Below are 19121 nucleotides of genomic sequence, written 5' to 3' on the forward strand. Positions count from 1 at the left end.
TGAAAGATTTTCTATCTCAAGAGAATTTCAGGCAAAAGGGAGCAAGAGGTGTCACTGGGGGTGAGAAAGAATCTTCCTGTTACTATAGAACTAACACCCGGTAACCTTGAAGACAAACCTACTTTAGCCATTTCAAGGTACACGGACATGGGATGGTGACAGAATCAATCTGAAGAAAATGTCTGTGGTCTTAAGAAAATGTGATCTCTGCTATCTTGGAAGAACTGAATCCTCCTGCTGCTGAAAAAAAAGAGAACATATTCTAGTTTGGGGGATTTCTGGTTTATTCCAGCAATAGTTCTGGACTCTTCCTTCCAGCTAAACCTAAGCACCCAGATGGAAAGGATATAGAGCACCCAGCCAATGGCGTTCCTTCTCACACCCACACACCACTCTTCAGGTGGGTCAATTCACAGCTTGTCAGTAGGTGCAACGAAGAAATGGATATGCTACCAACGAGTCCCTCATATGGCAAGGATGGGGAAGAGCCAGAAAGCATGCCCACCCTCCCTGTGTGTTGTGGAGCTAGATTCAGAACCTATAATTACCACTCCATGTCAGTGTGACAAACAATTAAAATGTATCAAGGAAAACTCTTAATAACAAAGCTGTTTATAGATACAGAAGAACAAAAAGAGAATAAGAGAAAACTTGGATTGGCTAGATAGGCTGTACTAATTACAGTCATTTCAGTGAATTCCTTACCCTTAATTCCCATGTAGCACCAAGATGATTATGTGTGCTGTGAAATGCATGAGACCCAGCTGTAAGTGGCATTCAACAGCTCAAACGTGCCAAGTCATGCATCACACACATGTGTATCACTCACAGATCTGGGGAAAACGCAGCTGTCATGAGAATAACGATCTAAGTTCCCCGTTATCAGCAATAAGAGGGAGAGAGGATGAGGGAGTGAAAATTCAGTGATCTGGAAGGGAAATGTTCTTTGGACTCTTCTAAGCCTCGTACAGAGTATCGAAGGACCAGGGCAACTGATCCATAAAAGCAGTTTCTCTGCAGTAAAGGAACCAAACAGCTGTGGCAAGGCAGTCAGCCATGCACAATACACAAACTTTTGTGCCTGAAGCTGCACACTTTTACAGCTATGACGCCATGATGGTTTCATCCACCATGAAAACATCATGAAGCATCTGTAAGATGTTTTATGGAGTCTACCATTTTAGTTCCTTCTCTGGCAACCTACAGTGAAGGAGACACAGCGGCAGAGGGAGAAGAGACAACAGGAGGGCAAGGGAGAGAAACATCTTTGTGAGAGGGAAGTGGGCCCAAAACAGCCCAGCTGGAGAGGTCATAGTGGCTTCTGTCCAGGAGAACTGCAAGAAACAGTTCAGGTCAAACAGGCAAGAAATGATGCTTGAGAACAGAGAAGGGTCCTGCGCATGAAAAACTCGTAAATTCCACACTAAAGAGTTTGAAATTTTTGCCTGAAAGAGTTAGGGAGCTTATTTAAGGAAGTATCATGTTCCTGTTTGTATTTTTAAAGATTTTTCTGCATACTGTATAATTCCATTTATATGAAGTCAAAAAAGCAGGAAGTAATCCATGGCATTAAGAAATAGGCTAGAAACCATTCTTTCGGGGGGGGGGGGGCAGCACAGTAACTGGAAGGGAATATGAGGAATCTTCTGGAAGGCTGGGAATGTTATACTGCTTGATGTGGGTGTTGTCTGTGAGCCCAGAGGTGGGCTCAGTCTGCGACAAATTCACTAGCTGTAGACGTATATTCAATAGACTTATTCAAATGTAAGTTATACTTCAATGGAAAATTAAAAAATGAGAAAGATTCCTCTGAAAACAGAGAATGGGCTGAAAGAGCCAGGCAACAGATGATGGGAGGCCAGCCTAAGGGAGTAGTGAAAGGGCTGGGCATCACCAGGGGCACGACCACACCAGGAAGGATTTGGTGGCTCAGCAGCCGTGGAAAGTGGAAAAAATGAGAGGAGACAGAGAGGACCGCAGGCTGCGTATCTGAAGACTGGGGGATGGTGTGCTGTCTCCTGATAAAAGTCACAAAGGACAGGGGCGCCTGGGTGGCACAGCGGTTAAGCGTCTGCCTTCGGCTCAGGGCGTGATCCCGGCGTTATGGGATCGAGCCCCACATTAGGCTCCTCCGCTATGAGCCTGCTTCTTCCTCTCCCACACCCCCTGCTTGTGTTCCCTCTCTCGCTGGCTGTCTATCTCTGTCAAATAAATATATAAAATCTTAAAAAAAAAAAAAAAAAGTCACGAAGGACAGAAGCCCTCCTGGCCCCCAGCTCATTTGTGAAATAGGCCCAAGGCAGCCCTTAAGGTCCCTGGTGATAGCCTGAACCACGAGAACTCAGCTCACAGACAATGAGATGCCAGAGAGTCCAACCTGGCAGAAGAAAGAGAGGCTCCAAAAACTGCTTCAGCTGAAGGAACAAAACGGAACAAATGTGAAACCACGGTCAAACTGGTGTCCAGAGAAGTACTCACTTCGTCAAGGGTGCCCCTCAGTAGTCCCCAGAGGTAGGGGAAGGGAGAGGAGAGAGAATACCTAATACTGCAACTAAATCACCATGAAGATCAGGAGGCATCCTTGGAAGAGCCTGGAAGTCTGAACACGCAGGACCTCCAGCTACTGCGGTGGCCGTCTGGACGGACTGGCTACACCCCTCCTCCTCACGGGTGGCACCCACACCCAATGGTGGGCACTCAAAATGGAGGTCCTGTGGTTTGAACTGGGTCATCTGTGGGTCTGTTATAAATCATGCATCACAGATTAAACACTTGGAGAAGTAGTCTGCAGCAGAACAGTCTGTGGGTATTAAAGACCATGAAAGAATATCTTTACCAATGGATTAAGAACAGCTCAAGATAAAACGATTAGGTATGTTCCAGTAAATACTGTTCAAAACGTGGGAACCTACAATGGAAGGAAACTACTTCGGAGGGTAAGATGGAGAAGAGGTGAAAAGGTTTTTTTTTAAAACTTCACATACTCATGCCTGGAAGGCTTTAAAATGCTAAATTAACACAAAGTGGGGAAAATAACATTCTCCTTTCTTCTTAAATATGCCGTGAAGCCAATACTAGGTTATAAATAGAGAAAACCACCCCCAGAAAAGCTGGCAAATTCAAGAAGAAAAAGAGTTATTTTAGGTCCCCCTCTCTCCTTTCAGTCTGTAAGAGCAGGGTGAAGTATTTATACAAGGAAACAGATTTTTGTCTTAAAAATCACAAACATTTCAATAGAGCAGAAATTGGAACAATAGTCCGAAACAAGTTCTGCAGGCCAATGTGAGGGACTTTAAGTTCTGCCCCCCATCCCTGCAGTGTCCACGAGCCGAAAGCTGAGCGCGGAGCAGCACAAGGAACGCCAGGAAGGCAGCACCCCCCCCCCCCCCGCCCCCAGCTTCAAGATCAGATCTGTGACTCGCACCCCCTCCCCCGCCCCCTCCTCCTGCCCGAGAATTCTTAACCTAGAAATGCCGGTCAAGCAGTCATCTCATGTTGGGTGCAAGGCTCTTTGTACTAACGTTCCCAATAACTGCAAACAAGGCGACCATTCAGGGCTGAAGGGAGCCTGGCAGGGGCTCTGAGCGCAAACCTTGGCTTTGGTTGCAGCTGAGGCGAGAGCAGCTGCTGCGGCCGTGGCCACATTTCCTTCGGAAATTTCGTGTTCTACTTTCTTCTTCCCGAGATCACTTTCTCTTTCTTTACAAGAATCAGTGAGTTCCTTGTTCTCTTCAGTTTCCTTTTCTTCTGAAAGAAATCAGAAAGCTTTATTACCAGTGTGCCCAGCCTCAATAAGCCACGGTACTTCTCACCTCCGCCACATGACAAACTAGGACTGCGGTTACAAAGAGATCTCAGTGCCGCCGCCGCCTTCTTTTTAAGATTTTTGCAGACTCATTCCATGCATGTAACTGCACCTCTATCTGAGACGGATTTTCTAAATAGTACACTTTGTCTCCCCTTCATTTCTCTAAGCTTTCTGTGTAGCTCCTGAAGATATAAATGGAACTGAGCCCAAAGACGAACAAGATCGGTCAATGCAATGCTCCGGGAAACCCTGGGGTCTGCAGGAAATCAGAAGCTGAGAACAAAGCACTTCCGCAAGCCTTCTGAGATGGGCACGATGGAGCCACCAGCTCAGATTCAGAGACTAAAAGGGCAGGTCTGTGTGGTGACTTCAGTCACACTGAACAACTTGTCCGTCTACATGCTACGGACACAAGGCAGCCACGAGCATTAGCCCTGGGGGAGCAAAATAAAACTCAAACTCTAATGCACATTTACTGTTACATTAAGAAACAAACCCAGAACAGGTAAGGAAATATTTCTGCATAATTAAACTGGCCGCACTTCTCCAGTGCTTTTCAGTTTTACATAATGAAGTCTAAAGAGGGGGTGGGGTGCCTGGGTGGCTCAGCTGATTAAGCATCCAACTCTTGATTTTGGCTCAGGTCATGATCTCAGCATCATGAGACCAAGTCCCGAGCTGGGCTCCACACTCAGTGGGGAGTCTGCTTGAGATTCTCTCCTTCTTTCTCTGCCCCTCCTCTAGCTTTCCCTCAAATAAATAAAATCTTTAAAATAAATAAATATATAAAAAATCAAGTCTTAAAGAGTTTCGTCAAATTACCTGATTTGGTATCCTCACTAACTTCACTGTCCTGCTCCTTCTCACTATTTTTTTCATTTTCTCCGTCTTGTGCTTTCTCGCCTTCGTCTGTTTCATTTTCCCCTTTGTTTTCTGCCTGAAAGGGGTACAAAAGAAGAGAACAGAAGAGTGAGCAGAAACAGTCCTTCGACAAGTGACATTACCTTAGAGTAACAAAAGCCTCTACTATTTTTGGCAGGAAATGAAGTAGGTTCAGAAGGGCCTTAGAGAGAAGAGCTGGAAAGCAAATTAATAAATTCAAAGAAATACCTTTCACTTCCTCAACACCTGAGTGCTCACATGTCAATATGCCTCCAAAACACACAGTCCCTGCCCTCTCTGCCCTCTGCTATAAAGCCAGGTCACAGTGTCCAAAGGATGTCATGGAAATTCATGCATATTACTCACTGGTTAAAGAGAGACAGGCTTCAAAAATAAACAAATGAATTATCGACTACCTGTCCAAAAGGCCAAGGGCATTTAAACTGATCAACAGAGAAGCAAGATGGAATGCTGCCAAAATAAAAAAGCTGACAAAGCCCTTTAATACAGTCATTTGCTAATGGTTTTTGGGAAGAGCCACAACAGGGCATCAGTGATTATGCTCTGGGGACTAAAAACTTCAACTCCTCCGGTCGGAATTTGGTTTCGTTTATGGATTTTGAAATCCCTGTGACCTCAGACAAATCATGTAACATTGTCTATAAAATGAAGAGGTTATCACTGACTTGATGAGACTGTTTAGGAACCAGATGTATTAATAAAGGCATAAGTGTAAAGTATAAAGCATAATATTTAGAACAGTATAAGAACTATAGTTTTACTATTATCCTCATCCTCATCTATATACAATTTTAAAACAACACATGCAATCAAGACCTTAAATCCCAGCTTGTATATGTTCACTCATATAGTGAATGAATGCTCATCATGTGCTCCTCACCTTACCTTTTTCTCATTGAGTATAGTTGACATACAAGGTTATATTAGGTTCAGGTGTACAACATAACGATCTGACAATTCTATACATTACACGATGCTACGATAAATCGTTAGTGTCATCATATACCATACACTATTACAGTATTGACCATGTTCGCTCTGCTGTACTTTTCAACCCCGTGACTTATTTATTTTATAATGGGAAATTTGTACGTTAATCCTCCTTCACCTATTTTGCCCATCTTTCTAACCCCTTTCCCCTCTGGCAATCACTAGCTTTTTCTCTGTATTTATGTGTCTATTTCTGTTTTGTGTTTTAGATTCCACATATAAGTTAAATATTAACAGTAGCTGTCTTTCTCTGTCTGACTTATTTCACTTAGTATAATACCCTCTAGGTCCATTCATGTTGTTGGGAATGGCAAGATTTCATTCTTTTTCATGGCTGAGTAATAATATTCCTGTGTGTGTGTGAGATACACACCACTTCTTCTTTGTCTATTCATCTGTCAATGGACATTTGTGTTGCTTTCATGTCTTGGCTGTTATAAATAATGCTAGAGTGAACACAGGGGTGCCTAACTCTTTTTGAATTAGTGTTTTTGTTTTCTTGGGATAAATACCCACTACTGGAACTGCTGGATCTTAACGGTAGTTCTATTTTTAACTTTCTGAGGAAGTTCCACAGTTTTCCAGAGTGCCTGCACCAATTTACATTCCTATCAACAGTGCCCAAGGGTTGGTTTTTCCCCACATCTTTGCCAACACTTGCTGTCTTTTTGATGTTAGCCTTTCTGATTGGCGTGAGGTGACAACTCACTGTGGTTTTGATCTGCACGTCCCTGCTGATGAGCGATACTAAGCATCTTTTCATGTGTCTGCTGGCCATCTGGATGTCTTCTTCGGAAAAATGTCTATTCAGGTCCTTTGCCCATTTTTAAATGACGTGCCCCTGATCTCGAAGAGGCTATGAAGTCCTGTTCTGCCTTACTCACGTGCACTCGGAGCTTCTCGGGTCCGAGATTGGTCACAAACCCAGGGGGCACTCTGATGGTACCTTTGCACACTGGCTTTAGCATGTCTCCTTCACTGCCAGTGGGATCTTTGAGTCCCTCCGCTCCGCTTCAATTTCAACGTTAATAGTGCTACTGGCTCTTTAAAACCTACCTCAAATATCACCTTCTCATTAAGACTTTTCTAATTATTTTCCTGCTGGCAGTTAACTCTCCTACAAAATCCCTTAATATTCTATAATTCTCTTCTGGCACAAGTACAGGACCAAACCCTGTAATTCAATATTCATAAAAACCATAATTTTGTATTCATTTTCCCAACTGTGCCTGAAAGAGATATAAAAGAGGAGGTTGGGGAGTGGATAAATCTTCCCTGAATAAGTACGTGAAAACTGTCATAGGTTAGGCTTTGTGAGAATTATACCTTAAACCAGCAAAGTCCAATGGCTGATAGAATCATTTGTAGTTCCCTGAAAGGGATCAAAGATCAAAATAAACCCAAACCGTTATGCTATGAAAGTCATGCTCTCTCTGTGTCTTTTCTGTTGTAGGAGAATTCAAACACACAGACTTCACCTTTTCAGGCTGCTGACCATCAGTATCTGCTTCCATTTTTTCCTCTTCAGCCCCTTCTACAAGCAAAAGAACAAGAACAAGTAACACAATATGGAACAAAGATAAAAGCTATCATATAGCTGTGATGCTTGAAAAACAAGTACACACAATAATATGGACAAGTCTCACAACTGTAAGGTTGACATAAGAAGTCTGGCATAAAACACAGACTTTATATTAATTTCAAAGCTCAAAAACAGATGAAAGTAATCAATGGTGTTAGAAATCAGGACAGCCATTAACCAGGGAAGGGGCGAGCAGACAAAAAGTGGCTTCAAGGGGGTGCCTGAGGTGCCGGTAATGATCTGTTTCTTGATCTTGGGGCTGTTTACATGAATGTGTTTAATTTGTGAAAATGCATGGAGCTGTGCACTGAGGGTTTTTACTACATGTATAAAAATGAAAACCTCAAAAAAAATTTTAAGTACAAAGAAGCAAAAAAGAGCCCCAAATAATTTACAACTATTTAATCAATGCTTAATGAGTATGTATTTTGAATATTTTGTGTCGGGTACTGGAGAAATAATGCTGAGCTAGATATTCACTGAACCTCCAGGGCATCACATTCTGGCTGGAGAAGACACAAAGGAACAAGTCCATCACAGATGTGAATGTAGTAGACGCTGTGAGAAGGACAGAGGACACGACTGTTTCAGTCGGGGAAGAATACACCGCTACACAAGCGCTTTCTAGGCAGACATGGCTGGGGCTGGGGGTGGGTAGTACAAGTACAGAGAAGGATATTTCAAGGGAAGAGACAGAAAGACTCAAGGGTGCAGGGAAAATGGGAGTCCTTGGTGATGACTAGGAAAGGGGGGACAGATGGGAGAGATCAGAAGGACGGACATAATGCTCATGAGGAAGAGCCCTGAATGTGGTACTAAGGGAGTCTTAACTATATGCTGTAGCTAAGAAGTTAATGAAGATTTTAAAAACAAAGACAATACAATCAGACAAATATTTTTGGTTTTAGAATTTTATACGGAAACAAATATTTCACACATAATGACGGTTTGCTGTGGTTTTAAATAAAAGCATTCAAATATCCTACAGTTTTAATTTGAATTTTATTCTCTTGTAAATGACAAGACTAATAGTATTTGTCCTCAGTGAGAATACTTAAAACATATTTAAACAAACATATTTAAAACTAATCGTGTTGAAGTTACTGAACAGGAAAATCCCTCCTGCTCTAATTCTTGCAGATGGAAGCAAACCTTGCGTCCAGAATTCTGACTGACCAGGAGCACGGGGGGACAGGATAGTTTGGGATATCACGAATCTCACATAAGGTGGAAGATTACCACCTTCCAAAAAATGCCAAAAGACTACAGTGCCAGGAGTGGGGCCATAGTGTGGGAGTAGTGGAGCCAGGGTTTATATTTGGATCCTGCACCTGGATCAAGTATATGGAAAGTTGGAGACTCAAGGTCACACCCAGACATATTTGCTTAAAGTAGCTCAGCATCAGGAAGCTGAGCCCTGGACTAACCAGGTCCAGGGCAGAGAAAGGAAGCCTGATTCTACAGTCGGCCGTGGGAGGGCGGGGGCGGATCTAAAGCCTGTGGCAACCCCTGGCTACCAAGAGAAACAAAATCCCCTGCAGACAGTTTTTCCAATCCCAATTGTAGCCGTCCAAGTATTGAGCTCACAAAGAGCAAAACATCAAGAGAGGAAGCCACTAATACTGAGCAGAAACGTTATCGGCCAGTTTCAGCACTCAAGGTTTGCCAAGATGAGATCTGCCAGATCCTGAATCTAGCACAGCCATCGATGCAACAGAGAATTAAAAGAGAGAATCATAAAGATCTACGATCAAAAAGAGAGCATTAGAGATGTGCAGAGATTTTTTAAAAATGCAAAGGATCAAAAAATTTTCTAGAAATAAAGTCAAGGGAAACAGATTAAACCAGGTAAAAGGAAAAGTACAAAACTATAAAATACCTCTAAAGAAATGATCCATACCGAGACCACGAAAATGGGAAATACAAAAGCATAAAAGAAGATAAGCCAGGCAAAAGCAAATCCAAGGAACGGTGGCGTTTTCACAGTGCTATTCCTTAATACAGGCATCAATAAAGCATTATTAGAAATGGAGGGTGACAATGTAATGAAGAAAAGGTTTAATTCACCAGAAAATTTTAATTTTTCATACTTTTAGGAACCTAATAAAAGAGTGTCAAACTATATAATGCAAAAACTGACAAAAAGGCAGGACAGAAATGAAAATGTGCCTCACAGTGGGGGATTTGAATATACTTTACTCAATTAAGATCAACAGTGGATGTAAATGCAGCAAGATGGTTCTATCCCGACCAATCAGAGAACACATACGTATTTAATTTCAAGCTCACATGTAACATTAAAAAATACTGATCACAAATTAAGTCAAAGAGCAAATTTTAATAAATTTCAAAAAGTCAATGACATACAGCCCAAGGTTTCTCACCACAACGCAATGAAATTAGAAGTTCAAAATATACAGATAAATTTCTCTGTGCTTAGAAATGTAATTTTGGGAGTCAGTAAAAATAGCATGAAGAGGGAAATGTAAAGGCTTCTTAAACTTACATCAGAAAAGAAAAACATGCTTGATGTTTACATGCTCTATATTCTTGAGAAGCAGCAGAAAAAGAACAACAGAATAAAGAAGGTACAGAGAAACACATAACAAGGATAAAAATCAAAGAAATAAAAAACAAAAATACTGACAGAGTTAAAACATACAACAGAGAGACTCAATATACCCCAAACTTGGTTCTTTGAAATAAGAAAGTCAATAAATCGATGTGACAGGTCAAGAAAAGAGAAAGAAGGCACAAATTAATTGTGTAAGGACTGGAAGAAAGGTCATAACTATTAATAAGGAAAAGTCAAAACAAAAGTGACAAAGAACTCCCAAAAACTTTATGCCAAACAGAAAAATTTAATGAACAAATTATTAGAAAATGTATTTTACCACACAGATTCAAGAAGAAAAAGAAGTCCTGAATAGTCCCATAACAAAAATAAAAAATAAAATAAAATAAAATTAAATTAAAATTTAAAAACTTAAACCAAATCACTACAGGTCCAGGTGTTTTTACTGGGGGAATTCTACAAAACTTCTAAGGAACAGAGGATTACAAACTTACTTAAACTTTTCTAGAGAACAGAAGACAGAATACCCCCTCATTCATTCTATGAGGCCAGGATAACCCTGATTCACAGATCAAATACAGACAACAGATAAGGTATAGTAGAGCCATTAGGCTAAATTTCACTCATAATCACAAATGAAAATCTCCTAGGCAAAAAATCTGCAAACAGAATACAGCAGTGTATAAAAAAGGCACTACATTATGACAAATCAATATGCAGTATCAGAAAGATAATTTAACATTTATGAGCCTATAGATTTATTTGATCACACACACCCATGAAGTATTTGAGAAAACTCAGTATCTTTCATGACAAGCTCCTGGAAAACCAAGGACACAAGGGAAGTTCCTGAGCCCCCAGAAGACTATTATCAATAATCCTACAATAAATGTCATCCTTTCTGGAGAGATGCCTACAGTATCTCCTCTAAAATCAAGAGCAGGACACAGTAACAGTATTACTATGTCCCTTTAATGCTGCCATAGTGGTTGTAGCCCAAAATAGTCAATTAAGAAAATGAAGCAAGCAGTTATGATTGCAGAGAATAAAACTGTATACCTGAAAGAATCTGCCGAAAAGTTACTAGAAATAATCACAGGGCAAGGTGGTTAGCTATAAAATTAACATACAGAAGCAACCACATTTCCATATGTTAAAAACCAATTCTAGATAAAGACATGTGAAAAAAACAAAACCTGAATGATATTTGTAACACAACACAAAAAGTGTTAATCATATTATTCATGTGATTACATCACATTCATATTCATATTAATCATAAAGGACTAACTTCACTCTACTATTTTTTAAAAGAGATTTTACTTGTTTGAGAGAGAGAGAGAACGTCAGTGGGGGGAGGAACAGGGAGAGGGAAAGAATCGGAAGCAGACTCCATGCTCAGCAGAGCCTGACGTGGGGCTCTATCCCACAACCTGAGATCACGACCTGAGCCGAAATCAAGAGTCAGTCGCTTAACCGACCGAGCCACCCACATGCTCCAACTTCACTCTATTAAAATCAAGGACTTCTTTTCATTAAAAGATGCCGAAAAGGAAGAACAAGTAACCAAACAGGAGAAAACAGAGGCAGCACAACAACTAGAGCTGCATATCAGATTTATAAAGGAAACCATAAAAACTATTAAAAAGTGAGCAAAAGACAAAATAGTTGTGTTCAGAATGATGTGTGTATGCCCAGTAAACAGAAGATACTCAAATGAGTTACAGAGAAGTGTAATTTAAAACCACAACGGAGGGGCACCTGGGTGGCTGAGTCTGTTAAGTGTCTGCCTCTGACTCAGGTCATGATCCCAGGGTTCCGGGATTGAGCCCCGCATCAGGCTCCCTGCTCCACGGAGAGCCGGTTTCTCCCTTGCCCTCTGCCACTCCCCCTGCTTGGGCTTTCTCTCTCAAATAAATAAATAAATAAAATCTTTAAAAAGTTAAAAAAAAAAATAAAACCACAATGGAATGTGATTTTATACCCACTACATCCGCAGAACCTAACACTAAGAAGTACATGATCAAGTGTTATGGTCCAAGTGTCAACTGATACACTCACTTTGGGGAAAAAACTAGAATTTCCTAAAACCCTACAACTCACAGGATTAGTCCACAACAAAATAAGAAGTTACACAAGAATGATCAAGATTCAATGTTCAAAATATTCAATTCTCTGACTTTCCTCTACCAAAAAAATCACCTTATGAAAAAGTAACAACCAATTTAAACAGAGGGCTGAGTGATGCCAGCGCCTTGTCTCAATGTAACGACCGCTCCACCAAGCACACTTGGAGGAGTGCGGTGTCTCAGTGAAACCCTGCAGAGGTACCCTGTGCGGTACGTCCAAGACTGGACATGCATGTTTGAGACAGAACAAACAAGAACAACCCAAACTGCCCACCCTGTAACAGAAGAACGGATGATTAAAGTGGGTTACAATCACACAAAAGCCTATTTCACAGCAGTGAAATCATTGAACTGTGCCTACCTGGACAACGTAGCTATGTGGATGTGCCCTAAACACCTAAGAGTGAGTAAAACAGTCTCAGAAGTCAAAATAAACCATGTTTTATAAAGTTTAAAGACAAATAAAAATTGGGACGCTGGGTGGTTCACTGGGTTAAGCGTCTGCCTTCGGCTCAGGTCATGATCCCAGGGTCCTGGGATCGAGCCCCTGGGATCGAGCCTGCTTCTCCCTCTCCCTCTGCCTCTCTCCCTGCTTGTGCGCTCGCTCGCTCTCTCTCGACAAATAAATTATTAAAACAAACAAACAAAATTACACCTAACATATACAGTACGTGTTTGAGATGAAAGTCATTTACAAAGTAGAACAGTATTTCAAAATATAGGACTGTCAGTGCTGGCGGTTGGAAAGTGAGAAGGAAGAAACAGAGATGAATCTTACAGTTAATGCTCTAATTCTTAGTTCAGATGAAATATGCAGCATGCATTAAGACACATTAAACTATAAAAATGAAGAAATCTGAACAAAAACCAAACACAGATGGGGTATTTAAAAAAAAACCTAACTTCACAAGTTACTGTTAATTGAATGGGCCTTAGGCCACCTTTGCTGAGTCAGCTTAATTACAGACTAAGTATTAATGTGGGAGGAATGCAGTACATTTTTTTAAAAAGATAATCTGCTTTTAAATGACGACCCACAACCTATAGCTCCACATTCTAAAAAGATCACACACTCACTTTGTCTATTACAAGGCAAGTCACATTTGATATTAACTCTTTTAATCAGCTATGAGTCCATGATGAATGGTTACATGACATTAATACCTATTTGTATGATGATGGTACAGTTAAAGGGGAGAAACCTGCGGCTAGTGCTGAGACCTTTAATGAGACGTCTATTAAGAGTTAATTAGGAGTTGTGTGTTCCTCAAGATGCCATGTGGAGGAGTATGTAAAGTGGTTTCTATCCTACAAAACATTTTTTCAAGCTGCTTTTAGACATCTTCTTGGAAAAAGAAACACAAAACAACAGCTTCTCTTTGGTCTGAATTCTGGTTGGAAGCGTAAACGCTTAAGAGGCTGCAGCCCTTTCCATATGCCATGTCGTCTTGTTGATGTCTATAAACTAGGCGGTTGATAATCCGTCCCTACAAATGTGTGGTCTGACCCATGTCTGTGGAGATAAATGAAGAAGATACTAGAATGAATTTAAAAAAGAGTTCCAAACTTAAGCAAGAAGGCACCTAAAACAAACTAGTGGGCCAACGCCAAACATACAAAGGAGGACATTGTACAAAATCCTTTGACACACAACTGCGCTGAGAGGATGCCCTGTCAGCCAGGGGAAACTATCAACATCATAGTTCATAAGTCAGACCTTATGCTAGAGACCAGAGCTCTGCATAGGGCAGAGAGTAGCTATTCCCAGCTTTGCAGGCCACGTGAGTCTTAAGTCAAAGCCGTGAAAGCAGCCTGGGAATGAAGGAGTGTGGCTATGTTTCAATAAAACTTTACAGACACTGAAACGTGAATGTCCTATAATTTGTATGTGTCACAAAATACTACTCTTCTTTTGATTTTTTGATTTTTACATTTAAAAATGTAAAAACTATTCTTATATATTCTGGTCTAAATAAAAGCAGGTGACAACCTGGATTTAGTCTAACAACCAAAATTTCCTGGGTGAATTCTGGATCCAGACTGTCTAGGTTCAAACCCTGTCCCTGAATTTACTAGCCAAGTGACTGTGGGCAAGCCACTTAGCTGCCAGATGCCTCAGTCTGCTTATCTACAACAGGAGAACAATGATAGTACCTTCTGCATAAGTGCAATGCTAACGATTAAACGAATTATTCCATGCAAAATGATAACACCTGGCTCGTAGTAAGTGCTCAACGACAGTAATGTTATTAGCAAATTCAGTGGACTGGACCCAAGTCTTCTCTCTCTACTAACATGAGCTCTTGCCATGGCCCTTAGCACTGCCTCAGTGACACCAACAGAGGATTCTCATTCTGCCCTGAACTTCCAAAGGTCCTTCCCAATCTGGTATGTTTGCTAAACCTTGTGACAGAAAGTTCATGCTGTGACAGTCCTGCTTATGAATCCAGATACTGTGGACATCTCTAACCCTTAAGGTCTTAACTTTAATGTTGGGAATTGAGGGACACTGACAAACGGGTTGTGACCAGAACCCGGGAGAATGGCTACCAAGGTGGTGAGATTCTAGAGTGGCCCCACTGATCCCTGACTCAGGGTTTTCATGTCCTTGCACAATCCCCTTCCCCTGAGAGCGAGCAGCATCCGTGACGTGTTTCTAACCAACAGAATAAGGGCAAGGGGATGGAATGTTCAGTTATATAAGGCCCTGTCTTTACTACACTCACTCTAGAGACTCTCCTTGCGGGCCTGACGCCACAAGCTGCCATGGTGGGGAAGCCCAGATGCTGAAGAACAGTGGGGGGCCTCGGGTAGTTGAGGGCAGCTTCCAGCTAACAGCCAGCAAGGAGCTGCAGCCTCCGGTTCTACAAGCAGAAGTAAACTAATTCTGACAACAGGAGGGAACATGGAGGTGGATTCCTCAGTAGATGAGAACACAACCCAGCTACCACCTTGAGCGCAGCCTCGTGACAGCCTAAGCAGAGGACCCCGTTAGGCTATGCACAAATTTCCGACTCCCAGAAGCAACGAGACAATAAATATAACCGGTTTTAAGTCACCGACTTTGTGGTAACTGACTATGCAGCAATAGATAACTATCTATACACCTACTGGACTTTCGAATGAAGCTCAACCAAGGTTGAGAGGCAATTTAGCTGGCAGCCACGAGATGACAATTTCTTCGGAGACTAGAAACAAGAAATGGTAACGCCAATCGGATTCCATTCTATTTCCTGTTCTGTCTCCCACAGATACAACACCGATCCCCCGACCGACTCCAGCCTCTGCCTCCACATCTGCCCCGCGCCCCCAAACCTACTTTAGCTGTATGTCTCTTCTACTCTTCCAGGAGAGCTGAGCTCCTACCCCCTCCCCCCACCAGGCCACCACACTGTCCTCTCATGGGCACCGCACCTGTCTCCTAAGAGCTGAAAGAACTGGGAAAGGTAGCTTGAAGGAAAGAACAAAATGCTTGCAAAAATAAGAAAGTGGGTTACAAATAAGTAGTGATGCGTTGTGGAAAAGAACTACGATTATTTGGTGGAAGCTCTTCCATTTCCTGCACGTCATCTGTAAACTGTCTGCAGGTTTTCTAAAACAGACTGAATCCTGTTATATCTCTTTCCTGGAGACTTCTTGGTTTCCAGAGGGTAAAAGCCGTTCAAAATCAACCCCCTCCACACACACATCTATACGGCTGCACTTGGCCACAGTACCTGCTCCCCACAGACTTCTTGGTAGTATTTCCAGAATATGTCACACACTTTCATCCTTTTATCCTTTCTCCTTATTGTTTAAAAGATTACCTCCTCTGAAGCCTTCTCTAACTGACCCAAGCATAACTGTTTCCTTCACATGTGCCTCTGTCTGTAACTGTATTTTGTCTTTTTCCTCCCTCCCTCCCTTCCTTCTTCTCTGCTTACCTTTCCTACCTACCTACTTATACTGTCTCCCCACACTAACTGAATATTCTTCAAGGGCAAGTGTTTAATTCAGCAATTCACAAAGTGTGGTCCAGGTACCAATCCCCCGCCCTCAGTGGCAGAAATGTCCCCAAGATCAAAACTATTTTTGTAACAACAAAAAGACGTTATTTGCCTTTCCACTCTCCTCTCCCCCAAGTGTGGAACTTGGCTTTCCAGAGGCTGCATGACACATGAAGTCAGCCACAGGAACATGCACCCGTGTATTGTTTTGGTTTAAAAGTTTCTGTTTTAATTTTGGATACAGTAAATATCAACAGATATAATTCAAATAAATGAAAGCATTTTGGTTCCCTCATTATTTTTAAAGAGCATAAAGAAGTCCTGAGACCAAAAAAGTTTGAGAGCTGCTAGTCCAATAATTTGTGTCTTCTCAGGGAACAGAGAATAAAGTAAGGCCTATGGCAGGAACTCACTCAGCCCTTCCGGGAAACGGACCATGTCACTCCCTGTAGTACAGTTCAAGGGTTCCACGGAACTGCCAATATATAGTCCCAGCCTGCACCACCCTCTGCCACTCTGCTCCCATCTAGCTGTGCATCTCATCTCCCCACGTCCTTATCTGAACTCTGGGTTGCGGCTAACCTGGTTTATGTCCCACGCTCCGCACAACCTTCCATTACCATCTCTGTGCCTTTGTTCACACTGTTCTGCAGAACCGAAAACTTGCTCTACTCTGGCTCAGTGGTATCCTAAACCTCCTTTTCACCGTTCAGCTCAAATCCTTTCTTTGTGAAGTCTTCCTCAGTCTAAACCTACACGTCCCTTTATGCTAACTCTTACAGCACTTCCCGTACCCAGTCCTCCCTGAACAATTAATACTATATACGTATGCTTCATTATGTCTCCAAACCTTGAACACTGAATAATTTTTCCACATATGCGTAGCCCATCACAAAAAAGCAAGGGTATTGCTTTTTTTAAAAGACTGATCGACGATCAATTGATTGATTTGAAAGAGCATATGCAAGAGAGGAGAGGGGCAGAGGGAGAGGGAGAAGGAAAGAATTAGTTCCCCACTGAGCACGGGGCTCCATCTCACAATCCTGGAATCATGACCTGAGCTGAAATCAAGAGTTGGACGCTTAAGTGACTGAGCCACCCAGGTGCCCCGAATAGAGGGTATTATTTATGTCTTACATAGTAGCCCACAGCAAGAGATCTCTAACAAGTAACCGAAAGGCCTAATTTGATAAAAGTCCCCAAAAGGCATTATATAATTATATAATGGAAGCCAATCTCTTCCTAAAAATACATATCCTACCATTTAATAAATATGGGTCATTAGGAAAGTTACTTAAATCCGAGCCAGCATTAACTAGTCCTTAGAGGTTAGATGTCCAATTATGAGCTGCTCAGGAAAGTGACTCTTATCCTTCTCTGCCTCTTGAAATCTAAAAGAGCCCTTCAAATAGAATATTGACAAAGAGAAGAGAGAAGCCACCCTGCACGATATAAGTCCCATGATCAAATACTGTTCCACTGTTTGCTTAGGTTCACCAGCCTAGCATGTTTTCACACATGGTGTTCTAGAAGTGCCAGATTTTTAAAATGTTATGGAAATCCTCGTGATGAGAAGAATGAGGCTATTTATAAGTGATGAATAGTATCTGAAGCAAGAACAAGAACGTCACTTCTGGGCTTCCTGTTCCTAGAAAGGGACCCTTTCGACATTATTGTCAGGATGCTCTTCTTAACCACCTGATGAACTAGAGACTAGTTTTTAACCTTCCTGAAAACTAGAAGTGATTAATTGGGCTCTTCTACACAGAGCTGGGACAAATGGCTCAACATACACTCTTTGCAGTGCGTATTCCACAGGGTGTTAAGGAGCTCGGTGGACAATCCACTTACTGATATAAAAGAATCTTCTCTGAACATTCTACTTGCGATTCAATAGCCCTATAGCATACACAGTCAATTGTAAGGAATAAGCATCGATTAACTTAATCTTTCAAATTTCTCTAAACCAAAATTAAGATACAGACAGTAAATCTACTCAGAGGCAAAAAATTAAAAAAATAAAACCAATACTTGAGATCAGGAAATACAAATGGGGGTTACAGTAAGTCAGTCTTCGACAGACCCTTGAATATGCACATACATTCTAATTCCCTGGGGGAGGAAAGGCTGCTGGCCTCAAAAGGGACTAAGATCCACCATACCGTGATCATTATACAGGGATGTCCTTACTCCTACAAGATGACGCACGCTGAATTACCTAGGGTGCAAAGACTCATGATGTCTACAACTTACTTTGAAATAGTTCACCAAAAACAAAATAAAAATCATACATTCAGATTGCTAGATAGATAGATACGGCAAAGTTGAACCTGCACCTAACTGGTAGGCACATGAAATCTCACTGTGCTATCCTATCAGTATTTCAGGATGTTTGACTACAAGTAAACAGGTTATCAGAAAAGCTATTTTGTTTAGACCTGAGGTCAAGTAAAGAAAAATTTAATAAAGTGTTCAATAAAAGCTTTTGTGATGCGGTAAAAAAAATTATCTTTGATATTCAAATATATCACGTTAAGTTCTCTGAAAAATACATCAACTTAACGACTCCTAGACAAGTGATGTTCTCAACCTAACAGAATGAGTTTTAAAAATATAGGTCAGACCCTGACACTCTTCTGGTCAACCCCCCCCCCCACTGGCTCCACCTCACCTAGAGTAAAAATTAAAACTTTACAATGGCTCATAAGCCCCTCATCATCTCCCATGACCACCTCTACCGTGCAATCCAGCTACTTGTCCATAATCTCCCCTTCCTATTCCTCACCTATGCCAGGCAGCTCCTGTCTAGGGGCCTGTACAATGGTTGCTCCCAACGCCCACAGCACTCTGACCTTAGATGTCTGACGATTCCTTTCCCTCATTTACATCTTTGTTCGAAGGTCACTTTCTTGGTAACATATTCCTGACCTTTGAAAACTGCAATTCCACACACTTGATGCTTATCTTCTGAATCCTGCTTTAATTTTCACCATACCACTTACCAGCCAACATACTTTTTATACATATTAAATTTACACAATCTAAGCTTTATGTATCACATATTTCATTTTCCACCTTGAAAATATACAATCCTTGCAGGCAGGGATTTTGGTCTGTTTTGCTCACCAGTACCCTAGCACCTAAAACA

The 19121-nt window shown here is 41.6% G+C and overlaps 1 protein-coding gene across 1 annotated transcript in view; it reads right to left on the reverse strand.

Moving 5' to 3' along the window:
- Positions 1–19121, reverse strand: part of SMARCC1 (SWI/SNF related, matrix associated, actin dependent regulator of chromatin subfamily c member 1) — a 163050-nt gene that overhangs the window by 41419 nt on the left and 102510 nt on the right. The window contains exons 22-24 of the mRNA XM_026500714.4: positions 7180–7235; positions 4631–4745; positions 3593–3747 (exon numbers count right to left, since the gene is read on the reverse strand). Coding sequence (XP_026356499.1) covers positions 3593–3747; positions 4631–4745; positions 7180–7235 — 326 coding nt within the window. The remainder of the gene's footprint in view (positions 1–3592; positions 3748–4630; positions 4746–7179; positions 7236–19121) is intronic.

This window comes from Ursus arctos, unplaced genomic scaffold (assembly GCF_023065955.2).
Source record: "Ursus arctos isolate Adak ecotype North America unplaced genomic scaffold, UrsArc2.0 scaffold_14, whole genome shotgun sequence".
NCBI lineage: Eukaryota > Metazoa > Chordata > Mammalia > Carnivora > Ursidae > Ursus > Ursus arctos.